The sequence below is a fragment of the Calliopsis andreniformis genome, chromosome 1 (assembly GCF_051401765.1).
Source record: "Calliopsis andreniformis isolate RMS-2024a chromosome 1, iyCalAndr_principal, whole genome shotgun sequence".
In the NCBI taxonomy this organism is placed as follows: Eukaryota; Metazoa; Arthropoda; class Insecta; order Hymenoptera; family Andrenidae; genus Calliopsis; species Calliopsis andreniformis.
Genome location: NC_135062.1, coordinates 15,371,306 through 15,399,089, shown reverse-complemented (window position 1 = coordinate 15,399,089; position 27,784 = coordinate 15,371,306). Strand labels below are relative to the sequence as shown.

Genomic DNA, 27,784 nt, shown 5'->3' with positions numbered 1-27,784 from the left:
AATTCTAACTTAAATATCTCAGCTACTCAATTCACTTCGCTAAGAATGCACTCTGTATCCCCAACGCAAGCACTTCCAACATCATCCTCAGAGCATCTTAGGCTACCATTTGACTAAAAAACACAGTTTCAAGATCGCTCAGAACGACCAGCTGCATTCACTTCATACATCAATTTAGAAAAACGAATAATCGGCCAATGACTTCCTCTCGATTCACTGAACTCAGCTTCCGACCCAGTTTCGCGTAGTGCCCATACGTGAAGCCTCTGCCATCCCAGCAAAACACACACAAAATCCACTGAACCTATGTACACATCACAAAACAGAGGTGAGCAGACTCAGTAGAGCGCGTTCAGCAGACACTGCTCGTCGCTCCAGTCCAGCTGACAAGGATTCTCGGTCTCGTGAACTCAGCTGAGCTGATAGTACTCCGGCGCGAAGTCGTTGGCCAGGTTCGTCAGGAAGTTGAAGTCAGAGGAGCTATTACTGTTGTCAGCCGAGGGCGGTGGAGCAGTTGCGTGGACGGGGTCGGTGTAAAAATTGCCATAGTTGCCATATGTATCTGCGTTGCCGTCGGCTTGGGCTGCGCTGCCAGGCGGAGTGATCACTGCTGCTGTCGCGGCCGCAATCGCGGTCGCCGTGGTGGTCATGCCTGGTGCAGGGAACGGGTCAGGCGAGGAAACATAGCTGTTTGGAATGTTGGACGCCTCGCCGCCCTGATGAACGTGCAGCTGACTCGTCTGCTCGTAGTAGGCAGTCGGGTGACACTTGTTCCCTGTTCTGTAATCTCCTGAACTGGGGTGCATGGGGGGCTGATGGGCCACGTAACCCTCGGCGGTGTGTTGCTGCTGGTGCTGCTGCTGTTGCTGTATATCGTTGTAATAATGCTGTCCAGTCTGGACTGGAACAGCCGCGTGGCCATGGGCGGCCATGTTCTCGTTGCTTCCGTGGTAGTTCCCACTGGCGGGGTAACCATAGTTCCCTGGAGCCATGTAGCTCTCGGTAGCCTGATCGTGTTGCGTGGAGTAGCCCTGGCCCGCAGCATAGGTGTTACTACTTTGCATGGACCTATGGTAGGACGCGTGATACGGTGGCCCTGTTTGGGGGTACCCATTGTACTCGCTGGTGTTCCCATACTGACTCTGCTGTTGGTGGAACTGCATACTGGTGTTGTACATGGCCCTGGACGCGTTGCTTGTCGACCCTCGAACGTGATGCCCCACCCTGGAGCCCAACACCTGACTCTGCCTCGCGTAGAGCGTGTGCACTTCGCCAGGGTACGAGATTCTGGATTGTTGATAGCTTTCTCGGGAACAGTAGGTATTTTGAGGTTGCGTCTGCTGTGTAGCTGCAGGGACGTTCTGCCTGTTGGCCAGGCCGTTTCTGTAGTCGATGGCAGAGGTGGGTTGGTAGACGCCCTGCTGTGGGAAGTGGGTCTGTTGACTGGCGATGTTCCTGGCTGCATGAGGAGACATGGTACCCGCGTTGGTGGACCCATGCATCATGGGGGCAGCGACGGAGCTGGTGGAGGATGGTGAACTTCTGGGTCTCTGCATGTAGGCTGCATGCGTGGCCTGCATTCCCAGAGGACTTCCTTGCTGCAGCTGCACCGACACTGGGGTACCAGGGGTTGAAGATGGTGTTAAACTTCTCGTGGAGTTCTGGCCAGGTAGGACAGGCGTGCTGACCGTCGAATCGGGCATCGCCAGAAGGACACCATTGCTGTTCACTGAGCAGAGCTCCTTCGTGTTAGCCGACGGAGACTTCTTGCTGACGGCGATCTGCTGCTTCCCTGGGTTGGGGCTCTTGTGGCCGCTTTCCACTTTTACTCTAACATCGCTGGCTAGCTTCTTGCTCGCCACGCCGGGGGATGTAACCTCGCTTCCGTCCTGAGACCTCGAATCGTCATCCGCTATCATCTTCTCGAACGAGCTCGACACGCTGTTCGTGCTCCCGACGCTGCTCGCCCCGTTGCTGTTCGCGTTGAACCCAGGGTTGCTGTTGCTGTTGTTATTGTTAGTGGCACTGGGCGTGTTGTTGTTGTTGTTGTTGCCGCCGCTGCGACGACCTGACGAGCCCAGCTCCGTCACGTCGCCAGACAGCGTGCTACCCACGTCGCTGACCCCGGAGATATCACAGTTGTGGCAGCTCTTCTTCTCGTCGTCCATCGCGAGCAACTTCTCGCCCTTAGTCTTCTCCATGCCATCAGACGTCGAACCGTCCTTTTCATCGCCGTCCTCTTTGCTTAGGGTTTGTCGCTTGTGCTTCATTCGCCGGTTCTGGAACCACACTTTTACCTGGAACAGACGATTTTCGGTCGATGTAGACGCGGATAGAGTAATCGGAAGTGCTCTCCTTGCCATTGTTCTCACCTGCCTTTCCGTGAGGTCCAGGGACGCGGCAATCTCTATTCTTCTGGGTCGGCAGAGGTACTTGTTGAAGTGGAACTCCTTTTCCAGCTCCAGGAGCTGCGTGTTCGTGTAGGCTGTCCTTAGCCGCCTTGGCAGACCATTCTCTGGAACATTTGGGAATTATTCTTTGGGTTTGCTGGGGGAGCAAAATGGAAGGATTCGTGGTGCATCATTCTGATAGTGTTGGATGGAATATTTGAATTACAAAATCAAAAAATCAAACTTCTAGACCTTTCGAACCCAAACTTTACAAACATTACAGAAACATAAGTATATCTAGGATCAAGAAGTGCTCTTTAAAGGTCCCAGGGTTAAGCATCGATAGTGGAGCCCTAAACACAAGATCAACGCGAACATTTTCATCGGAAGCAAAGACATGGTCGTTCTTGCGCGATTACGCCACTCGAATGGTCGCTTAATTAATGATCGTTTAGGCGATTCGAGAAGAGGGTCCGCAGGAAGGCTGTATCCTGGATACAATACAGAAGCGAGAGCCCCCCGCGTCGATGGGTGCTGTTTCGATGTTGTTCCGTCGAGTTACTAGGCTCCTTAGAAACTTTTGGCCAAGTTCCCAGCGAGCGGTATTCCGTGTCGATGCGAAACATCTCGTAATTATTATCTAGTAAGAAACTTGTCGCGAGATAACGGGAGGGTCGTATCCGTCGAGAAGAGAGGGGGAGAAAGACGGGGAGGGGCTTCAGCCAAGGTAGTCCACGAAGGTTTAACGTAAGAACTCGACGATATCTCGTCGACTCGCGACGATAATCTCCGCTGCCACGGTGTAAACAATCATTAATAGTCGCCTATAGTAATTACAAGGATTTTACGCGGCTGTTCGACGGCGCAATATTTCAATCAAAGTCGATGGGTATGTTCGCCGCGGAGTATTTAAATACGGCTTCGGGTTAATGCAAAATTCATCCGGGAAAACATCGACGATAAAGCAACCGCAATTAACTTCGCGGGTTCGTAGGAATTGATTTTTATTCCCGACTCTCGATCTCCGTGACCGACAGCTCTCCCTTTTCCTCCGATGACAAAACGCCTGTACGCGAGTCGTATGAAAATTGAATCCCGACTCGCTCGCCTTGGACGTAATAGTACGCGCGATTGCGATTGTTCCCTGTCGCGAGTGATTGAATCGTTTGGTTCGGGGCGCTGCGCTGTGCGTTCGTTTCTTTTTCTCTTTCGTTTGTCAGAGAATACCTGACTGAGCTATGTAGCGTATTAATTTGATCTGCAAGAAGTGATCCTAGTATGATCATCAGACTGTGAATGCTCGTGCAAATTCATGTTCTTACAAATATGGTCAGAGAAGTGGAACTTGAATAGCTTGATATTGTATTTTCTGTAGCTCTTTACACAAATATCCACAGTTTAATAATTACAGTAGAACTTCAATTAATCGGGTCTCAACAATTCTTACGATCAGTCTTATAAAATTAGTCAAGGTTTTATTGTATTTTAATATAATTCAGTCCACTTACTGACACTAAAAGAAAGATCAACCATCCCCCTGAGGAATCCACAACCATAGACCGAGTTTCCTTGCTAAATACTCCAAACAATTAGTCACTAGAAGTACACGATAACCGTTCATCCACCACTTGGACATCCTAATACACTGTTCGCCAAGCAGCAGAGGGTGTTGTGCCTCTTCCTTTTTTCCCAATGCGTCGTCGTATCAGAAGGAAAAAAAAAACTGCTGTACGGCGTGACGCGGTGCCTATGGAGGATGGTAGAGGAGAGAAGGGGGGTTCGTTTCGGAGGGCTGAGATGCTAAACTACCCCATGGCGTGCGAGTGGATCCGAGGGTGGTCGAGGGGTGGTTCGACGCTGGGATGAGTCGTCGGGGGTTAAGAGCGGAATAGAGAGGGTGAGTGCGATTCCACGGAAGACGGAAAAAGAGACGTAGACGTCGAGCTAGATAAAAAAGAAGGACGAGCGAAAGGTGGAGGGCGAGGGACGGGGGGAAGGTGAAAGGGGATGGAGAAAGACGATAGATAGGGGGTGCAGCAGGGCTAAGTTTGCGCGTGGAGTTTTCATAGAGTAAAAGTGGACAGGGAGACGAGCAGCCGAGGGGTGGAAGTATGTATCGCGTGAGTGACACGGCCCTTATCGATATTTCTATCGCGGGATTTGCCGCGGGAATCCGTCGATACTTTGACCAGGGGATCAGTTTTGCAAACAATGCTCGCTCTGTATCGTTTCGATCGCTTTGGGTCGGCGATACGCTAGACCTCTTTCATTTGGAGCGATAAAGTTGAGACTTCGACTCAACAATCGATAACTTTCCTTAGTCTCCTTCTCAGTATAGCACGGAGTTCCGTCAGTAACGATATTTAAAAGTCAAGGTCCCTGTAGCTATTAACTCGTCGTGATTTCATATTTACGTTTTGCATTCGAGTCGTATCCTCGTTCCATCGTAGTACCGCTGCAGCTGGCCATAAATCATCGGCTCCTATGAAATTAGCCCCACCGTTTTCGTACGAATTCGTTCGGAACAAACCCTCCCGTACTATTTTTCGTACAACACGTTTAATCCTTCTGACATACCTATAGCATTCTCTCGTTTTGATAATCCTTATTCGACTGAAAATATATTTTACAATTAATAGAAACTTACCCAGTGAAATAGCAAAATTATTCGGCAAATTGAAACGGGACGAGGTATAATTATTGAAACGAAATGGCTGTTGAGGGAGGTGGCAGGGACGAGGGGAAGAAGTAGCCGTGCAGAAAAGGGAGGGCGGCGTACTCGAAACTCGGCAAATCCCGCGCGTGGGCTTTTCAGAGGATAAGGGTGGCTCGGGGGTGAGCAGGGGAGATGGAAGCATCGCGTGATTGACGCGGGCCTCATCAGCATTTCGGTCTCGCGATTGGCTGGACGGACCTGTCAATCAACCGATATTCCACGCCTATTGGTTCTGTCTCGTATCGGTGTAGTCTGTCGTCCCTTTTCGAAACGGCCGATACCCTCTGCACGAGGCGACCGAGGCCTGCACGCGGTTTCCACGATGGCGTGCGTGAAAGTTTATGAAACGCGAAAAAAGGTGTACGAAGAAAGAGAAAAAGAGGATAACGACGAAACGATGGACAAGAAATTCCCTGACACGAACTATCCAGGCGAAAGCCATTAACCTTTTGCACTCGAAGCGTTTTTTACGGGCATCTGAAATGAATGACGCCTTGAGCCGAGCCATAGAACGTTACATATTGGCTTCGCTACGGTAGAAATTGACAGGGTTTCTAAATCCTGGAGGAAGATAGTAAGTAGACTTGATCATTCTTTAATTGTCCAATCTGTTACCTTTTGTACTACAGGTGCATCAGTAATTTGACCTTTTGCACGGGTTTGGGAATGCTTTTGGAGCAATCGTATAGGTTTCTCGAGCAATCGTGTTGATCCGGCGGGCGATACAGTCGTGACAGTTGTAGGACATCTTTTCTCACGTATGATTGAATAGAAGATGCTTCTATGTTGTACGTTGAACTTTTTAGAAGTGTAGTAAAGTTCAACGAGGTGATTCTGTCCTATTTTTAACGGGAACAAAATAAAGCAGTGCGTAACTATTCTCTGGAGAACGAAAATACTCGGGAGCATTGCTGCTTTGTAGCTGGCGGTTCTTTCACGCGAAGCAAAAATATCGACGATAGCCGCGAGCTTTTCATTCTTGTCATGAGTGGCCAGGGGATGACGAACTGTCAGCCTCGAGTCAGAATGAAGAGCGTGGAGTGACAGATCCGTGCGTGCTAAGCTACACACTGTACCGAAATAGAATTCGTATTTCCTAATACTGTGGCACGTTCCTCGTAACGCCACTTGCCTCTCTAGTTAGCCTAAGGATAACACCTTGCGGAAAGACTGGCTTTGTTTGAACTTCCTTGCGTCTACAAATACAGAGAAAAATGAAGTTCTTAAATAGTTCACTCCGTTTAGTGTACTCTCGATGAAAGAAAGATAGTCAAAAGAATTTCAATTAATCATACCGTGTTTAGAGTCTTGCTATCGGTATAGGAATTTGATGAATACTATTTGTACTCACTTTAATAAAGATTAGCTGCTTGATATCATATAGATAAATTCATCTCCTGCGGCCTTCTCAAAGCTTTGCAAGTAGACGAAGTAGTACGAATGGGCACAATTCGGTCAGAAAAGATGGAGGCTAGGCAACATTATCAAAATAACACTGGTCTTGTTAGTCGAAGTCTATGGTTTGTCAGTCATCGAGGCAGTAACTGTTCATGTCGGTGGCGAAGCCGTCGGCCGTCGCTTCGCACCTTCTCTTCGGAATAACAGGACGTGTTTCTCTTCGAAAACGAGACTCGCGAGGTGGTTACGATTCACTTAATTATTTTTGCTTATTTTACTGAATATTCGAACTTGGAAAATCACTATTTCCCTTTACGCCTTTTAATCCCTTTCATAAATGCAATTTCATTTTAGTCACGAATAAGCTTCAAACCTTAGAAATAAAAATTGAATATAAGAAATCTCGGGATAAAGGTTCAGTCTTTTACGTATAGAAAAAATTCAATTAAGTATAATTAATTATATTTCATTCGATACAGTCTGTGTGCTACTGTACAATTGTAAAATAAGAGTAGTACCACTCTTAATGAGTTAAAACGAAACACTCTGTATTTCTCTGTATTTCAACAAAGTTCCTAAGAAGCACACGCGACTATCGTTCCCGCGATTCTTTAGCGCTATCTTGGGTTCTTCTCACTCGTCCGTCGCGTCGGGCTAGTTCCCTATAGACAGGTGGGAAGGGTCACATGATGGCCGTCTTCGTAATTTGTCTTTTGTTTCCCCCGTGGCCCAGCCCGCAGGAAGAAAACTTGCGGGGGTAGAACAAAGGACGGAAAGAGCGGCTCTATCGACTGACGCGAACAACAGAATCGCTTCCTTCTCCCTCTGTCCGCTCATTCTCTTCTCTGCCGACGAGGCGAGGGCCGTGCTGCTCGCCGTAAACATATGAAAAATGAGTGACGAGAGTTGGGAACAAACGAGAAGACAGCCGGTTCCGTGTTTCGGCCGAAACAGGTAGAGAACCGTCGTCGTTCTCTGACCCATCCAGGGTAATCGATAACCTTTCGATTCTCTTGGAAATTCCAGGGCGGTTTGACTTTGTGGAATCTTCAAACTCTGTGTCCTAGTTGAGAGGAATTTTCTGAACGAGAGAAAGATTGTTGATTTCAGTTTTGAAGTAGACTAGATTTTGGAGGATAAGTAATTAAAATTTTGATTTAAAACTCGAGCGTAATTTAATCGGAGATCGAAAAATATCTCATCGGGCAACGTTGGTACCGGTGACAGGATAATTTGTGGTGGAGGAAACGCAGAAAGGCGAGGGTGAGGAAGAATCGTCCGTAAACCGTGGCTCATTACAGATTTATACGAAGGCATAGAACGGAAACGGGAAGGGAAATGAACAAAACTGAACGCGGGCGGAATAGTCGGGTAGAGGGGCTCCTCGTCGCTTTGGTTTTCGGGGGTTGCGGCCCGTACGAGCTATAATCAATTAACGGCAAGCGAAACAAGAACCGCGGCCGACCACCGCGCCCGCTAAATATTCCCTACCTTCCTGTTCTAGTTTTGGAGCAACCCAATTGTTCCACTCGATTGGTCCCTGAGAAGCGACCCACGTTTGATGCTGGTATCTGGTTAGAAATACTGGTACCCCTTTAAACGAGATTCAAAGTGAATTTGGGGTTACAGAATTATAGATCATAAGGAATATTCTTCATTGATTCTGGGATGAAGTTTGTGGGTGACGTATAAAGTTTATCCTTATTTTTGTAGGGGTGACATAACTCAGACTTTTCGCCCCGTTAATGGGAGGTAAAATGTCTGCATAAATTTTCATAAATACCTCAACGATCAAAAGTAATTGTATTTAATGGTCGTAATGGTATGTACGAAGCCTTGGACTTTCTAGAATTAATAGTTCACCAAAATAATAAAATCACCATGAGTCTAGTAACAAAAATCCCAAAACCACGAGCTCCAGGTGCAGAAAATTCCCAGAAATACACAATTTCCATTGACCCGAGTTCCCCAAGAGCAAGTTGAGAAGGGTACCAAAGGGAAGACGAGGGTCTCTTCTATCTAGCGGTTTCATTAGGGATCCCTTCGCTTAGAGTGTGCTCGCGGTGCCGCGCGTGATGTCTCCAAGCCAAAATCTGCAATAAATTGTATGCAAGAACCGCGTAACGACAGGCTGCACCTTGTTATTACCGACTTCCTGCGGCTCGCGCGTTCCATCCCCCTCGCATGTCCCCCTGGCATTTTTCGCGAGCGGTTTCTTCCGAGAATTCGAGCTCGTCGCATTAGCATAACTTCCCACGGCCTCGTCGCGTTTTACCCGAGCGGACGCGGGCGAGCAAAAACGGGAGAAACTCTAGCGAACCAGGAACCTGGACGACGAGGTGGAAGGGGATGGAATCGAAAAGAAGGAAAACCACGACGAAAAATTAATGAAAGGGCAGGGAGGGAGGGCGTCGAGAAAAGGTATCGGCAACGCGGGCAGCTCGCGCCGCTCGCAAAGATACGACAACCGCGGGGCGCTGCAGCTGCCTCGGCGGCCATGTTGGCCACATGCAACATGATTATGGTGGAGGCCCTTCGTGCAAGAAAATTGGATGCACCGAAGAAAGAGAGACGCGTGCACGGCCGCGACCGCGTGCAAGTGCGCGCGCGCGCACGCCGCACTGGCCAGCCAGGTCGAAGGCGTGCCGATGCAACCTGTAATCATCGGGGTGGAGCGACCACCTTCGACCCTGCGTTCCTCCTCGAGGTTTCTCCGGCCTTCCTGAGCCACCTCGCCTTTACACTGTGTTTTCTTATGCGCGGTATTCGCCGTTTCGTTCAAGATACTTCAGAAATAGAAATCCTACGACGGGATAGGTCTTTACTATCATAGAGGAATAGATTCATTATTTTGTACAAAATTTGTGTTTGATACGATCATTTAGATTGAAAAATATTAGACCATAGTATAACTCTTCTAGATTTGGATTAAGTCATCTTATAAATAGGTAATGGTAGACTAATGTCTGACTATTATAGTACTGTTTCTACTAGCCAGTCGAACCTCTATACTTGTGAGTGTGGAACTCTTGAAGAATCAACTGCGACTGCTAATTACCTAGGTCCTAGGTTGAATCACTGATCTAACCTTGACTCCAGTACTTTTTTTTACAGTAGCCCTAAACCTTGACACTCGTACACGCGTGACCCTCTCTTTTTCACAACAGTCAAGGGTTCCACAGTGGCTCATAATTAGCTAAGGTAAACGAACTCGAAGGATGCTCTATAATTTCCCCAATCTCATCGCCCCTCATGAAAACACTATTTAGTAGAATTAATAGCTCGTACCTTATACCCGCTTTAATTACATTTAAAGAATTTATCGGCGTGGATCGCGGGTTTCAGACGGCCTCGGGAAAATGTACTCTCGTCAAAAGAGATCTGTTCGCTGTCGTTTTGATTCATTGCCAACTGGGAGGGAAATTACTAGTTACACCGCGGGTTCATTTTTCGATTCTATCTCCGTCGTCACGATAGCGAATCTCTGCGGTCGCCCGCTCGCTCGCGTTATGCACGGAGATTCAGCAATCACGCAACAATATACAAAACCGCATAACGCGGCCGGGACAACTGGTGCCGGCGTTGCTGGTTCCTGCCACGAGCTGCGGTTCGCGATTGGTTCTACACGCCTCTGGAAACTACCGTATGTGTCTCGGGGCCTAGATGAACGCCTCGATACGCCGGTTGCTAATAATTCACCGGCATTTTTTGATCCCTGATAGCCTCGGTTTGTGTTGTGGTGAGGAACTACGCGGCACTGCCTGGGTCGGCGATTATCTGGAGGAGGAAATTAGTTAAATAAAGAATTTGTTCTTTATTCCTCGACTCGAGTCGCCCGGGTTATCTTTATTGGATGAATAATGAATATCTTCATTTCTTATGCGAATACAACTTTCTTGACCGAAGAATGAGAAGTAAATATGAATTAATTAGAAAGAAGTACGTTGTTAAGCGCGATGAATATTTGTTTCTAAGTTACTATTTTCTTTCGTATTTTATACAAGACTGAGAATTGTCAAGATTGAAGGATCTAGAGACGGTAGACACGTAGCTTGTATTAAAAATCTGATTGTTTCTTGGATTCTGAATGCCTTCAGATAAAAGTCTTCACTAGCAATGCGGAAGAGTTAATAATATTTCAAGATTTACGGCTCATTCACCGTTCCAAGGGTTTGCCACAGGGCACGTAGAACACGTCAAAAACGAGCAAACACGAAATTGATCGTGGTACGTTCCATCGTCCCCTCCTCCGATGTGTGCGCTAACAGGTACAATTAGAATACACCGCGTAGCTGTGATTAGACACCAGCCCGAGGACGACTCGTACAAATCGCTGGGATTACGGGCAAGACGAGTTTCTAGCAAGATGCTCGCGGTTGCTAGGCGCTGCCAGCACCTTTATCTTGGTTCTGAGTGATAATAAAACTTTTGACGAATGACCGTGCGATCAGTCAGTCGCCCACTCCGTTTTTCTGTACCTGGATGATCGAAATTGAGCAGGAAAATCTCGGTTGAGTCCTACTTTAGCTATTTGCCTAATATGCTGCCTCCTTTACTTCTACATTTGAGGATCTTTGGATCCTTGAGTAATGCTACATAACTTCCTTCAGCTTGTACTTATGGATCTTTGAATGTACTTTGAATAATACTACTTCCCTGACTTTTATACTTGAGAATCTTTGAATCTATCTTGAGAAATACTGTTTCCACTATTTTATATTTGTGAACCTTTGGGTTTATCTTAGCTAGAGTTCTCTGTACTGAAAGAAACAAGTGATTTTTCTCAGTTTTGACCGACTTGTTTGTAACTGCAAAGGGAATCGGTTCACTGGTTTAATTGGTAACGCTTAACGTGCTCAGTTTAAAGCCCAAAGGTATCGCTGTATCGGAAAGAAGCGAATGGAGGGTGGAAACGATACTGGAGACGAAGGGTGGCCGGTACGCAAAACGGGAGTGGTCTCCGGGGGGATGAAAAGCGCCATCTTCCCATTAGGCGCGAGATTGATTTTGCGAGAGCTCCTTTTCGTAACAGGTCGACGGTGTAGCTCGATGCTCGAGCGCTAATGTGATTAAAATAATCCGACGATAATCAAAATACAAAGGGCCGACCAATTTCGGGCGAACGACTTCTCCCCCGTAATACCATTAGGACAAGCCGCGGTGTGAAGAGAAAAATAAGGGTTTCCTTTACGAGCGGATAATCGCGCGTCGTGGAGCGATTATTAATCAGTCTTGCAGCCTTCTTGTTTGATTTTTTATTGCCCCGAAACAGCGACGAGAGAAGGAGGAACACTTCTCAGAAAACTGTATCCTGTAAACAGGCAATTAATGTGTCCAATTAAATTCCAATTTTCGAACTCGATCCCAGCGATTTAAATTTCGTAATTTCTCCTTCGCATCTCCTCGTATTGCATTCTGATTCCGTTCTCACGATCAGCCTCGAAACTTCCCCCTTGTTCTCTTCTGGTGACGTTGCTCCTTCTCCCCTCGAGCTTCCTCTTGTTTCACCTCGGGGATCGGAAACTCGTGGGCGGATAAAAAGTTTATTTTAATCTATACAAATTTCGAATCCTCCGCGACTCACCCCCTCCCACGGTGGTGTAAAGTGCCGCTGTGGAAAATAAGATCCAGCAACCCTCCCTGTAACTTGCAAATCTCTCGTCCTTCTGTCCTAGCTCGGTTCAATATGGTCGAGGAAGTTTTATTCCGTGTTGGGAGAGACGATTCCTCAAGTTCAGCAACAGCGAAGGCATAGTTCACACAGGGATGTTAATTAAAAGAAGTAGTTGAAGTTTCATTCGAACAGATTAACTCGAGAACGACTCCAAACTGCTGGGTTAATTGTCATCGCGGTAATTGCCAGTGATTGGCAGAATGTTTCCCATAACGTCGATGGGCACACTTGCAAAAGGTGCACGATCATCGCGGAGCCACAGTTCGTTTTATTCTCCCCCCACGAATAGTGGCAGCGCACGAGGAAATTACGGTCGCGCGAGTTATTACCTGAGAGTTTCTCACGTGTCGTCAGCGAGAGAGCGAAGCCTCCGACGCGCAGGGATGATATCATTGATCGATATCGGTGTAATTAAGCGTTTGTCAGCGTGGTCAGGCCTGCGGGGCGAAGGGTAATTATATTCCCTCTTTTTAAGCAGACGAAACAGACCTTTGTCCAAAGGATCGATTTTTCGATCTCCTCTCAATCCAGTGCTCTCTGAATTTCTCTTCAGAGACCGTTCCTGCTTCCAAAGTGGCAACCGTGCGGCAGCACAAAACAAGGCAAGGTCCACGGCATGGTTCATTAATCGCGTTAGGTTGAGTTATTGCGTTCGGTGTAATAAATCGACAGGAATCCTTCCGATTATCGTGGCTCGCCGCGAGCACCGAAGAAAACCGAGTACACCGCGCGTTGTTGACTCTATGTATGAATCAACTGAACGAGACGTGACGTTTATGTGCCACGGCGATAAATTAACTAATATCGCGAGTTACCTTTAATTAGGTCCCGATGATCCACATACACCGCGAGCACGCTGCCCCTTTTCGCTCTGGCCCCGCCGTTATTGATTGCCTGGAATTTCTTCGCTGCGATGCTCGAGTTTCGGACATCGCACTTGTATCGATCGACTGCCACATCAAACAGAATATTATTCTTTATTACTCCTGGGAATTTCAAAGTCGAACTCTCCTATCGTTACTACAAATGGAATCAATGTTTTTTTTTATAATACTCGAAGCTAAATTCCAAGAAGCTGGCAGTGAGGATTTAAAAAACCGAAGACACTTTGACAGAACCTACGCTGTACATCCTTAATAATTCTATTTATGTCTATTCATCCATGTTCCCGCGTCTCAGCCTACAATGTACACTTTGTACGTGAGAACGGTGCCTCTCAACGAGAACAGGCAGATTCTTTCCGACAGCTTCGATCTCGCTTGACAGACGCAAAGTAGAACTACTCAGAAGATTACTTGGGTATAGTGAGTGTCTGGAAGTTCGCCAAGGTTCTCGAGTTTCGCCAGGTGTGTTGCCAAAATTTCAGAAATAATGCTGGTCAGTTCTTCAATTCTTTGATTAAGAGGAAAATACCGCGAAGCCTTTGCTAGCGCTTGGAAAGACACAGGGTTCCTGTTTGGCAGGGTATACGTTGGACCTGGACCAAGCAGTCGGCGCGAGGGTGGACATAATACCTTCGTTTAGGGTGCAGCAGCGGTATAATCGTGAAAGTGTGGCGTGTCCTGGGTGGCGCGAAGGGATCAACGAAAACCTGTTGCCCCGTGACGGGCCTCACAGCTTGATAAAAAGTTTCCGACTTCACACAGGAGCAGCGTCTCTTCAGCGCCAACAGTTTAGCTTCATAATGCAAAGTCGCGAGTCATTCGATGATCAAAGTGCCTGGGCCTCCCCTCTGGCTGGCTGGGCGCGCGAGCCACTCTTTCAAAAGGCCATTCTGATGGCTCTTTGATTCGCCTACGGAGGCAGGACGTTGACACAAGGAAACATTGTGCGCAACAGCTTTGTAGGCAATGGCACTGTTTCCTTTTATGTGTGGCAAGCGGTGAAGGTTCGCCCAGTGTGGGCAGGAGGTCGTAAGGGGACTATGGGGAAATTGCTACATTGATTCGGAATTTCAAGAATCGAAAACACAAGAGGATATAAAAAATCTAAATAAAAAAATTAACCCTTTGACTATTCTTAATCCTTCGATATCTTGTGAGATATCGTTCTCCGAGAAGAGTATTTTGCGTTCCCAAAGCATAAAAAGTCTATCTCTAAGAACAAAGTCCTCAAGATTACAAAGACCATAAACAAAGAACAAGATAAAAGCTCCCTGACCTCGCGGTTCCTCGAAACGAAGAACGCGGAGCGTACAGCTGCAGCATTGATTCGCAAACAGTGTTCTTCGCGAGTGCAGGAAAAAAGTCGAGGGGAAAAACAATCGAGGGCGCTTGGACAGGAATTCCTTGGGTTTAAAATCAACTTAGCAAGAATCGGTGGAGAGCTTACAAGTGCTGCCGCGGGCTAAGAGCTTCGCGTTTAAGGGACATTAGCCGCGCGAGCTACGACCAAGTCCTCCCTTCTTACGCGTGTCTTCTTTCGCGGAAACCGCGCTGGAAGCTGGTGGTTCTATCGAGGGTGAAGGGGACGAGGGGGCAGGGGAAGGGAGGAAGAAGGGGACCGTCTGGGGTAATTAGCCGACGGTCGCGGCGGTGGCGTGTTGAAAGATTTCCAACTCCCTGGCTGGGTCTGTCGCGACGGGCGAACCCAGAGGCGAGGGCCACTCTGTTTAGAAAATGTCAGGCCGCCAATAAAAAGTCATGCAACATCAAACATCGGTCAGAGTGACGGGATAAAAAGGGGAGAGAAAGTTTCATAATTTCATTATCGGCCCGAGTGCAATTACCTTCAGCCCTCGGCCTCACGTTCTCGCCCCGGATTCTTCGAGGGTCTGGCGAAGTTAGGATAAGAAGACCCTCGACCTTGCGTCGCGCTACCGAGGAAAGGTCACTCTCTTCCCGGAGGACACATGCTTCAAGCCTGTCTTTCTTGGGGAACTGGCCAAGTTCCTCAGTTGGGTGAGCGACGTCTCTTTAGAGTTTCAGAGTTTCATTTCAATCACTGTTCCTTTAATATTTCTAAGTAGTGGGACAGACTATGCATCTGAGTCTTTTGCAAATTTTTTTATGTTTTGAAGCTGTAATATTTGTATCCAAAAGTACTGTAGGTACTTTTCTTCGGCCTTCATTTCATTAATAACTTAAGAGACGAAGAATAAACAGACAATAAACAGACAAGCCTCGTACCAGAATCCTCTGTTCTAAGTTCCAACAACCTTTCAACTCCACCTTCCCCTTACCCCGCAGGCAGGAAAGAACAATTCGAAAAGTGCAGGCTGGTGTGGCTGGATCGATTGTCAGGGTCCGGTAGTCGAAGCATGACTCGTGGATTCGTAGGTAGATGCCTTCCGAGCGCGAAACTCCGTGCGCGTTGGATGTGGCTGACCAGCCGACCAACCGACGGACGGCTGACTGCCTTTCTGATTGATGATCGCTACTGGACTCTCTGCCGCCATGCATACCCTATCCTCGACCTCCACCTACGTCTTCCATCCCACGACCCTGCCGGCGAGCGGAGAAAGGCTTGCCTGCTCAGTCCCGAGATCGCGCCTCCACCCCGATCTCTTTGCACGAATCCCTGGCGCGGTTCGCCACTCGCTAAACGCGCGATCTCGTGTCTGTAATCGAGGCCGGGTTCCAAGAACCGCGCCACGCTCGGGAAGCACCTGTCGCGATCAAGGATTACCGAGAAACGATTCGAAACTATGAGAGATCGCTGGCTTTTCAGAAATAACTTCTGTCGGGGAAATTACTGGTGTTATTAGCGTTCTTGAGAGTACGGTTCTTGAGAATATGGTTTCACAGAGAGTAATTAGTATGTTTGAATGAAATTGGTAAGGCTGGATTGAGAATAGATGTGGGATAGGTGTTATTAAGGATTGATATTTTATGGTCGTTCTAGTTCAGAGTAAACGGACAGTGCTTACGTAAATGCTCGAGGCTGAAAAACGTATCTGTGGCTCGAGGGACGCCGAGTAAACAGTCCATTATCGATTATCGCCGAGCACGCCGCGATATCATCAGGCCGATGTTAAAATAATGGATCGGAAGCGGCAAAAGACGGGACACGCTATGGGAGAGACGAAACGTGACTGGACGGAATTTCCACGGTCTTTTCCTGGTTGCTACTTTTGCGCACAGTTTACCCTCTATTAATTAACCGATTCTTTCTTCTCAATTTGGTGACCGTGTCTCGATTGTCGACGCTTCGGTGAATTTAGGAAACGTGGCTTTCATTTTTACAAATATTCTGTGGAAAGCCTGTGAAATGAAGGGAATGAAAGTGGATCAAAAATGGGGAATCGAGGAGAGCGCTATTTAACTGGTAATCGAGTAGAATACGCGTACGGATGACCTGGCACGACCTAACCGAGGAGCAGTTACAAGCAAAAGGGATCCACTTCCTCCCCCGGGCCAGCACCGTTCTCGATCCTCCCCCTTCGCCCACTTCCTTTCATTCGAAGCAATATTTCTTTTCGCGAGTCCCCTCGCACTGTCCTTTATCTAACAAGGAGCAAATCATTTCCCTATTATTTGCTCGCTATCGCACTCCCGCTCCTCCACGCTTCCTCCTGTCGGCTCGTTTCGCCCGCTCGAGCCGTCTTGTTTCTCTCGCTTCGCTCTCGGTCTCGCTATATTTTTTGGAGTCCGTCCAAAGTCTATTCATCCTGCTCCATGTTCGTTCCCAGACGCGAGGTGCACGGCCTTCTGCCTTCTCTATTCTCTCTTTCTTTTCTTAAGGTTTCTTGTCTTAAGTTTCAAGGGTACTTTGACTCCGAGCAGAATCGTCACGTAGGTGAAGTAGAGCGAAATTGAGACAGAGAGAACGAGGAAGAAACGACGAAAATTTGGTAGAGAGTGGAACCTTGATTATTGTACAGAAGTAGGACTGAGAATTAGGCTTTAAAATTATAATAGTTCTCTGTATCTTCGTCGTCAATTAGTTATGAAAATTACAGATTATAATTCCATCGAGTAAATTTCGAAAATGAACATCCAAACATCAAACGCTCCATCGCTCAACGCTCCTGAATGCCAAGAGTTAGGTCCAGGAGCGAGCAACGTTCCACGCATCACTTCAAGCGAGAACGCGTCGTTTTCCTGGGAGCGTCCTCTCTTAAGTCGTATCAGAAAGTAGTAAGCGCCACTTGTTCGCCGAAATTACGGCTCCGATCGTAAGTCTTAAAACGTGACTGGACTAGCGAGGAGGGTGAAAGAGCTGGAAACCCCGAGCGTGAGGGAGGGACGAGGAAAAAAAGCAGAGCAGACCCTGTCGGAGGAGGTAGGGAAAGGGTTCCGAGGTTGCAGTTAAATAAAACTGACAAAAATGTTCCCCTGGAGGGCGCGAAGGGTCGTTTTTGGTGCGGGACCTGGCGAAGACGCGTGGAAAGCACTCAGACGGCCGCCATGTGTATAATAATGTTAAAGAATGTTAAATGCTGGAGGGTTTCAGGGGGCCAGGCCGCATACATTAGTTGTTAACAATGCTATAAAGGACACTCGGCCTGTGTCTCGCTCCCTCGCCTCGGCCACCCCACTCGACCAGATTTACGACCGCTCCTTTCCGCGCGATTCTTATGTAATACGCCTCTGCAACAGCCACGGGGGTAAATAGTCGCTCGGATCGGGTATGAATGAAAATATTACTTACACCCCCGTCTCGCCTGGAGACTTTCGCCTCTCTTGTGAATAGTCGAGTTTTTGAAGAATTCAGGAGACTGCTGTTTGTGGGAAATTAACGTTGTACTGGGAAAGGAAGATCGCTGGAAAGTATAACAGGCGTGGTTTCGCGATTTGTAGAAAAAATTTCATTTCACGCAGAGACCTCGCCTATGTGTAATTTAACGCCGCCGAGTAATTGGCATTTCGAGCCGCGAAGCGTACGAGGAAACGTTTTGTTAAATGAAATAGGATAAAAAGTAGAGACGAAGGAAAGTTGCATTACGCTAATAGATGTAATTCATCGTCGAAGCGCTCCTGACCACGCAGCATTTCCTAAGCAACCCCACGCGCTATAACTTATCACCCTTGTCAACTCGTGCAAGCTGCAACCCTTGTGATAATTGTTTAAACCGACCACTGGCCGCCCTTTTAGTCCGGCCCGCTGGGCCACCGTTCCTGTAAACTTTATATACTTAGACGCAAGCGTGTAGGTACTTAATTACGATTAAATTACTCCCCTTAATCCCCCTAAGAACTCCATGGCCAGCCAGTGTCCAATGGTAAATCGCTGAAAGGTGGACGGTGGGTTTGGAAGGATATCTTGTAACCTGAAGTATTATATTTTTCTGTGGCAATTGTGAGTGGATATTAAAAAAGTATGAGTGTTAATGGAGGGGGTGGTTATGTTGGAAAAAATTAAAAAATTGAAGAATGCTTTTTTCCGAAGTATACAGATAAAGGGTTGGACATGAATATTGTGAAGATAGGTTTAGTACAAATACAGGGCGTTCCATAGTAAATTTTTCACTATGAGCAAAATTCTGTTTTTCCAAGTGAGCTCAGGAATGTTCCTCCAACGCTGTGCAAGCTCATAACTGATAGATTTAGCTCACAGAGAGTAGTATATCTAATTGTATCGCAAAAGATCGTGCTATAGCATAACCAAAACCATCCATCAAACCTTCCACCTGTCCTCTCAATTTCAACTGCCTGCTCTCCCCCCAAAATTATGGTAACGAGTGCAAGCGATTAAAGGGCGCACCGATTCCAAAATCGTCCCTGGATTATCGTCGATATAGGCATAGGAAACGGTGGCGCGAGCATCTCCCCGCGATGAATCCGGTTTTCCTCGTCCCTTCGACTATCCCTGGATCCCCGTCAGTCGTTGGTTCACCCTCGCAGTTCGGCGTAGCCCCGTAGCCGGGGAAAATAATGCATTAGAAATTCAGATGACCGAAAGAGGAGGTCGTCCCGCGATTTATCAAATAAAAGCGGTAGTACAGTCAAATACCCGACCGTGTCGTCAGTGGAGGCGACAGTTCATTTTTAATATAAAACGAGAGAGTCGCTGGGTGAAAGCTCGCGAGCGACGGTGGCAGGGGGCGGCGGAAAGAAGAGTCTCGGGCGTAACGACAAAAAGAACGGGGCTGATATCGCTGCTGATGTTTGCGACGCTGCTCCGTCTACGGAGCCGAGGAAACGCGGGCTGAAAAAGGCCTGATTCTCGACAGAGATTGCAATGCCCGTTCCTCCTTGGCCCGCGAGGCCATTTGCACGATACCTCGACGCTCGATCCATGCCACCGTTTTTCGCCCCGATTTTTGAGGAAAAAGGATTCGCTACTTTTTGGTTATCCCTCGGTCTGATTAAACGACAGGGTATGCAGAAACTAGGCGGGAGTGATGGAACACTCTTTGAAAATTATTCAATATTTTTAGGTTGATTTTTGGAACATTTGGTTATACAGATTTCATGAAAATTTCACGTACTTAAAGATATAAAATCTTTGATTGTTACTATGTTGACAGTGCTCTCAGGAAAATACTTGTATCAATTTCTCAACAGATCTTCATGCTTCTTAAACCAGAATCCAAAGCCAGAAATGATCATTATTGAAATGATCTGACACAAGTCTCCAAGTAAGTACTATGCTGGAAAACTTTAATTACTGTAAAGATGTCTAAATCGACAAGTCTAGGATGCTGAACACTCGTCGATAGTGTTGCCAAGTAAACAATTAATAATTAGACGGTATCACCGTATGAAAGGGAGTTTCGCGAGTGGTCCCGCGATCATTCATCATAGTTCTCGTTCCCTTTGCCTTACTGCCACGCGACCCACTGTCCCTCCCAGTTTTTCGCTCGCATTTTCTCTGCTACTTCGCGAAACCTGCCAACGGTTAAACGGTTTATAAACAGTCCCAGTCGGACGATTTATTAGCGAGCACAGGGAGGGTTGCTCGACCCCCGAAACTGCGTACGTCGTCCCCTTTAACAACCTCGGATCCTTCGAACCGATTCTTTTTATTTTACGCTGATACGATGCAACATGGTTCGCTTTATTAGCACGTCAGCAGGTGGCGAACCCCCTGGACGCAAGATAAGGAAATGCCCTGCTCTTGTTTCATGTGGTAGAAAGTAGTTGCTCGTGCAACTGGGCCATACCAATGGGATCACTTAATCATTTGCTGGGGGGTCTGTGCAAGGTCTTTATTGTAAGGACAAGGAATTGTAATTTTAACAGGAATCTCGCGTACGCCCAGACATGGAACTGTGATTCATGGTACGTAATCCTAGAAATCGGCGCTACTGGTGAAACTGAGAGAAAGCGCGAGTGCTGTCTTGCGAATTGGCATCGGAAAAATAGAACGAAAGTACTGGAACAATGCGAATCAGAGTCAAGTGGCGTTTAATCTCGCTTTCATCGGACGAGATCGCCGCCCAGGATGGATCTCTCTTATTTTGAAAAGTAGACGGGCTATGCTTTTATTATTACGAACAGCTTCGACTCCCCCGGGAGAATCTCCTTGCCCACTTCCTTTTTACGAGTGACTAGAGTAACCGATGCAAAAACCTTCGCAGTTATTCACCCTGTTCCTTTCGGGGCGAAAATATGGCTGCGCAGCGCGATCCCCGCCGACGAAGCGGACGACGTCGTTCCGCGACGGTGCCTTGGAACATTTCCATGAAATTATTATTAAAGCTGGCAATCGCGGTTTGTCTCACTTTGCGGCCGATTTGCATGCGTTTCGAGGGAAAAATCTACCGAGAACCCAAGAAACTTGTACCCAGATTTGGAAAGAATTAGGAATTTTTCAACGCCAGAGACTTCAAACGAAGAATATTCTTACTTGCAAAAATTCTAAGTACAGAATTTCTTGCAAATAGTATAAAATAAGTAGAGTCCTGCAACCTGAATGAATAATTTCAGTTCAAAGTAGCTTCAGGTCTACCCAGTACCTCTACAATTTTCTTTGCTCGTGAAGAATCCAGAGCAACGTGGAAACACAAGCAGTATCTGATGTATAGATACTCTGATCCGCCTGACAACCTTGAAAGCCGTGGTTCGATGGGCGAGCGTATCGAGGAGTAGTGAGGCAGAGAGGGTGAGCGAAGTCAGAAAGGAAGAGAGGTGGCAGCGAGAACCCCACACTTTTATAGCGGCCCATTTGGCGCAACAACGAGCGTGGAAACTTCTTTTAGTGTCGGGCCACAGATTCCGGACCGAAATATGCGTACGATTATGGGGTTCCGGATTATCAATTTGTTATACCGTGTTTATTATTTGAACACCACCCGCTCTATCCGCCAGGAGGAAGCTCGCGCAGCTGTAAACCGCGTGTATCTGTTTCGAGGGGGATGACGTGGAATTCGTAATGTCTGTTTCGTTCTTCCTGCTGCTTGCCAACGACCTTATGCTTCGAATGGAGTTAGTCCAAAGTTTGCTCTCAGGGTTAGTACACTATTTTAGAATTTTTGACGAGTTCAAAAAATTCTTTGTTTTCTTACTCCTCTTCGAGGAAATTTTCTGTTTGACTATGTGCAATATTACAAAGGGACTGATAAGAAGAGCATCCCTAGATTCATGTTAGAGAGTTGATCCTCTGACTTTTTGTCGCAATCAGTTCCCAAGTTTTTGGTCTCCCATGATTCAGTCATCCACTTACAGGAATTTAGAAAAGAGAGGCGTTTCCAGAGAAGGAATATTTCCATTTTACGATGTTCTTCGAGGTGAAATGGAACGCGTATGCGAAGTTCCAGTGGCTTCTTCTACAAGCGTGTACTTTATCCTCCGTTAAATACGTTCCTGGTGATATCATAGTCTTAAGAGCGATCCACCCCTCGCGATTCTTCTTTTCCTCTTTCCGCCATCGAATGCTACCGCTTCTAAGGACCTCACCGACTGGGATTTCCTAGGAGAGTTATCTCTAATTCGCCGTGGATTTACTTGCCAATGAATCTTTAAATTAGATGCTCCGTTCTCTGCGGCCTCGTCCTCTCAGGGGAAGACGACCTAATCGTTCAATCACCTTTATCATGAAATCGACGGGAATATCCGATTCCGTTCGTTCCATGCCACTCTGTTCGCTTCCAGGATCCCCTTAGTCTTGAATTTGTTCGTTTATCCGTGGCTTGGTTTGGTGGATCGAGTGTAGCAACAGTGGATTTCTTTGGTTTGGGATGAGTGGTTTAATTTCTGATGATCAGACCAGGTTAAAGTTGGTTAACTTGGGGCAATTCGGGTCTACTGAAATCTCTGGTCAAAGTAAAATTCAGATGCACTTGCACATGAGAGTCAGATCAACTTAGAACTTAGATCGATTTAAGCCCAGCTCAAGTGTTAACTTAGCTTCCTCTATTAGCTTCGAATTTTCACTCGTCTACTCAGGTGACGCGTTCACTATAAAAAATTATCATTTCCATCGAAGATGGATTCCTTCACATCACTGAAATAGTCACTATCACACGAATCATTTTACCCTATTACTATACCTTAACTCCACGAATTAGAAAACATGAAATTCTGCAGTTATATTAATCTTCTTCGATATCGATCACCGTTGTGCACACACCTCCAATAACACGTAAAAGACAATCGACAGATCCATCTGCCTCCCGTTTAAGGACTCATCCGAAAATTTCAATTAGCAGCCGCTCCTCGAGTCCCGACTGTCGCACCCCGCACCCACTAACGAAATTTCTTGGAAGACACGGGGCGTCATCCTTGATAGGACTCGCAAGACAACCCTCGAGTGTCCCCCAGAACCGTAACGTCTGATCGTGCGTCACCATACTCGCATTAAATTCCAATCTGTAACATCGACGTGTCCTCTCCACGCGGTGACAGACAGGCAGATAGAAAGGGGACCGTCTGATTAGTTATTTGGAAGGGACAGAGATAACAGGCAGCGGTGAGCAGAGAGCTCGGTAACCGACGGTTTGCTTGGTAATTCTTGCTGGATGCCGCAAAAAGGCCAACGAATCCATGAGTGTTTTTCACGATGGCTTGTTCGGGGCGTCTCATCAGTCACGTCGCCGACTAGCAAAGCGGAGGCGCCAGCCCCGAAGACTCCTCCAAAACGCCGATGTGTCAATTAATCCCTGCATCCCTTGGGATAGCGCTAGGCAAGAGGCTGGATTATCATTATCCTCCTTGCTATAGCCTTCCTAGGGCTGCCACCCTCTCGTGAGGATCCTATCTCCTGGTGACGCCGACGCTTCCTTCTTAGAGGAACTCCTGACCCCCTTGGAAATTAATATCCCGACGATATTATTGGCGTTTATGTAATTGCTCGGCTCTGAGTAGTTTCGAGGAATATTTGTGAGGCAGAGCTACTGATAGTCTTAGAATCTCTTAATCACTCGAAGACTACCTTGAAATGAACATTTCATTCGTCCAATACACACAGTTTAAGACTACTTAGAAAACTTCTTTAGACGTCAGACTAATCCTTGACTTTTCTACTTACAATTAACATAGGTTACTATTTGTCTCATAAATTCACATTTTCTGTATCATTTCTGCATACAAGAGCCTCAGAACGTTCAGCCTCGTCCAGAGTCAGTGGTCTTGACGGGGTTGAAGGAAAGGCCCGATAAGGGACATTGGTTTGGGGTCGAAGGCAAAACGCAACCGGCCGGGGAGGGCCGAGGGAGCATCGGTGCCAGCGGGCCGCGTGAGTTATGGCCGTCCCGACGCTCTCTCTCATTGGCCCTGGGCTCAATTCGCAGATGATCCCGCGTGTTACCGCCTGGCCAACGGATGGTTAACCTTCGTGCCAAACGCTTAATCTTCCGACATGCCCCGCGAGCGGGCCGCCGCGATTCGAGTCGCGACTTTCGAGATAACACCGTAAAGCCGACCTCCGAGTGGTTAGATAAATGGAAAGAGGCGCGTGGAGGGTGAGGGGCGCACATCGTCGCTGGAACCAGCTCGGCCCTAGTGGCCCATAAACTTGGCCACCCTTCGGATCGTGGATTGCCAGCCACGAGGCCGTGTACATGCGACCTTCTGTTGCTGGAGCGTGCCACGGACCTCGTCGCAGATTTATTGGTCCTCGATGGGCCGACAATAGCCAACAAGTTGCTGGAAAACGATCTAGTCCTCCTATGGCTCAGTCGTCGAGCCTTTGGACTGATTTCTTGAATCCGCTGTTTTCAGAGTGAGCCAAATTTAGATCTAGATGGTTTGTTCTTCATGAGAGACTCTTGATGGATTGACTGTCCCGTGGCTATGAGTTAGCTTTCACGCGAGTGTCACGAGTAAAGTAAAATATTTCAGAGGAGTCGTATTTATGAGCTTCGAATGTCGAAACAATGGTAAAGCATCTCGTTAAGCGTACAAAATATTTGTCAATCTTAATACTTGATTAATCGTTTGGAATCGCAGGCATCAACGTCGTATGGCAATTGTTTTGAGCACTCGGATCATCGGGTCGCTGATGATCTTTGATTAACACACGTTTTTGCACTTAATTTGATGTACGACTCGATCCCCCAGGTATATAAATCAAAATAAACCGTGTGTCATACATTAAGTCATTAACGTTGTTTGATTAGTCTCTGATGCTGTGCTCGCTTTCGATGCACAATTTGGTACTCCGGCACGGACGTCAAAATCAATTAAGTGGCGAGTATTAAGTCGCCAATCCTCGGCCGATCAGCGTTACTTCTTCTTGATGGCGCATCTCGACGCTCTGATCAGAATATGTCAAAGCTGGATACGTTAAATTATCCCGTGTCACTTAATTAGCGCTAGACTCGCCGGAAAACATTAAAGAATGATCGTTCCCTCGACTTTTGACGAGCGCATTGTACAATTTGATTAATTACCAGACTCGTATTATGACACGAGTCAATGTACGGATTATTATACTATCAACGCTAGGAGGTAATAGGATACAGTCATTGCCTATTCCACTTCCGGCTATACGATTCGCTCATCACGTTTGGCTGAGACTACTTTTATAGCATATCGACAAACGCTAAAGAAGAACACTCCCATAGATCTCTATAGCATCAGGATCGAATTAACTTAGATAGCTGAAAGCGACAAACAGATCAGGACATTCGTAGAAGCCTGGACAACATCGAGGGTACCCTCAAACCAGAACGAATCGTTCGATAGGCCCTCTGGTCACGCGAGGACACCAAGCTCCCAAATTCTCCATGACCGAGAAAGGGAACGCGGCGATTCGTCCCCGGAAGACAATAATTCATCCTCATTGAAAGGGTTTCGGCCCGCATGTGCTGGCCATCGGTCTATCGATTGTCCGACCGAAGTGTTCCTTTCACGGGCCGATACATCATAATTTGCCAACGAATGTTTACAAATGCTTGGGAAACGCGCGGTTTTCGCACGTGATGAACTCCAGATGCCGAGGTTCCAGCGCTCTCGAGGAAAAGGAGTGGCTGCGAACCGTCATTAGCCGACGGACATTGCGGGCACCCCGTGGCGAGCCACAATGTGTCACTGGTCAGCCTAGCTCCTACGCTAACCAACGCTATAAACAGACACCCCAGATCCTAGGAGTCCGCGTTAATTGACTTGGACATTTGTCGCTGTACCCCAGCGGTGGGCTGATGCTGAGGAACGGACCCCCTGAAGCGGCGTGTGGGGTCCAGATAGATAGATAATGATTCTGGAGGCAAGCTGCTTGATATATCAACGAACCTTGAGCGCTTGGAAATCAGCATGCACACATGAGCTTGCAGTGTCTAAGAAGTCAGTACAGACTAGGCTTACCGATTTTCAGATTTATGTTATACAATTTTTATAGTACAACTTGGGGAGTGTATACTCAAAAATCTTGAGACTCTACCGTTCAGAAATAAGATGACTAGCGAAATGGTATAGAGGCCATATCGAGATACAGTGATATGATGATTTTTCAAGAAGCTTGCTGAATAGCTCCTCATTCTTATCATCTAATTGTCTCGATTTTTTAGAAGCACTTAAAGGTTGCTCCATTTGAGGGAAAGACCCTGTATAAACAATCAATCTCACATTTTATTACCCAGTCAGTTTTTCCATCACTGAACAGTACTGACCCCCTGTTCGAGGACCCCATAATTCACTGACGACTTACCTTGTTGGTTGCTCTTCCTCGTCGTCTTCTTCTCCTTCATCCAGGGGTACTCGGGTACATTCACGGACGGATCAGCGACCCCGTGAGGGTCCATCATCGCGTGGTAGCCAGGGTGGTGGGAACCAGGGCTGATGGAGCCCCCAGTTCCCGGGGAATGTTGAAGGCTACCGTCGCCAGCGAGCTGAGGCAGCGCCGTCATGAACTCGGCCATGGACGGCTGGCTGTTGATGAAGCCAGTCTCCGCGGTCCCGCATGTTGGATCCATGGCTGGGTGATGGGTCCCGTGCGGGGGCAGCCCGGCTGGGGCACCTGCCCCCGCGGCCACAGTGGCCAGCCAGAAGCCACCCCCTCCGTCGTTCGCCAGGACGGGTGTCGTCGGCCTCGTCTTCACGCCCGCGAGCTCCTTGCTTGCGTGGACCAACGCCTCGAGGTGACCTCCGGGTTGCTGCAGGTTGCCCGAGCTGCCCAGCTGCGCCGATTCCTCTGGGTCGTCCTCCTGATGAGCCAGCGTCTGTTGTTTGTCTCGCATGGAACGGTGCACGTCGTGTTTGGACGCTGGCGATCCAGGTGGCTGGGTCCTAGTTTCACGTTCCTGGGATAGATCTCTTGTATAGGACTACTTCATTCGTACGGTTTTTCACGGAGGATCTCTAATACAGTCTTAAGGAGCAGCATCGATAATCACCCAGCAGATGCTCAATCGAGGATCTATATCGTCACTTGGATCATGCAACATCTCCACACCGTTTCTCCGATCTACATCAGAAGTACTCGCTCACTTGCCGTGATTCTCAGCGGGGTGGTCGCGAGACCTCCGACGGAACCCTATGCCATCACATTCACCGCGTCATCTTCCTCCAGTGTTCACTGCAGCGAACCACCGAGTCACGACAATCTTCTCACAGAACACTCGTACCCCCGAAAACGCAGCCCGAGGTGGCTGTTCCCACCGTGTGGGCCCCGTGATCGAGCACAAACGCACTGTCACCAGGATCCGTGGATCGATGAAACGCGCGAGATCGACGGTCCGAGTGGTACACCGCGGCTACCAGGAGCGTTCCAATCGGCCGGAACCCAGGCTAGGCTGGCAGGCGAGCCAGCGTTCGCGATGTACGCTTGAACGCCGAGTGACGCGGTGAAGAAGGAGGAGGAGGAGGAGGAGGAGGAGGCGGAGGTGGTGGTGGCTCGAGAAGGGCAACGGCGGAGAAAGCAAGAGGCTAGGATATCTCTGAGGTGGGGGAAGAGAAGACGAAGACGAAGACTGGCGGAAGCCGGGGAGACAGGGTTGCACCAGGCGAAGAAAGAGGCGGAGGACGCGCGGAGGACGCGCGGAGGAGAAGGAGACCCACTCGGTGACTTCCACTCGGTGGCACCCTGCGACGAGCTCCACCGGCGAGCTCTCTTTTTCGCTTCTCCAGTGTTCTCGGTGGCGTGTCTCTGTTGTTACTGCTGTCTCTTTCCGCGGCTAGGTAGGGGGCCCCGAAGAGGGTCCTGACTCTCTCTCGTGCGACGGGGTGCGGGAGAGTCACGTGACCGCGGCTAGTAGAGCGAGTCGACCAATGGCGCGGCGGTATCGCGGCGGCGGAGGCACAGCCCTCTGGCGTCGTAGGCGGGCTGGCCTCGATGCTCCTCGGA

At 48.0% G+C, this 27,784-nt stretch overlaps 1 protein-coding gene across 1 annotated transcript; it reads right to left on the bottom strand.

Annotated features, from left to right (window-relative positions):
* Positions 1 to 410: 410 nt before the first annotated feature.
* On the bottom strand, positions 411 to 27,025 carry LOC143182775 (uncharacterized). The gene is made up of 3 exons (XM_076384037.1): positions 26,150 to 27,025; positions 2,373 to 2,515; positions 411 to 2,297 (listed from the first exon to the last, which is right to left on the bottom strand). Exons 1-3 carry the CDS (start codon positions 26,676 to 26,678, stop codon positions 411 to 413), a joined length of 2,559 nt encoding a protein of 852 aa, XP_076240152.1. The 5' UTR covers positions 26,679 to 27,025.
* Between the last annotated feature and the right edge of the window lie 759 nt (positions 27,026 to 27,784).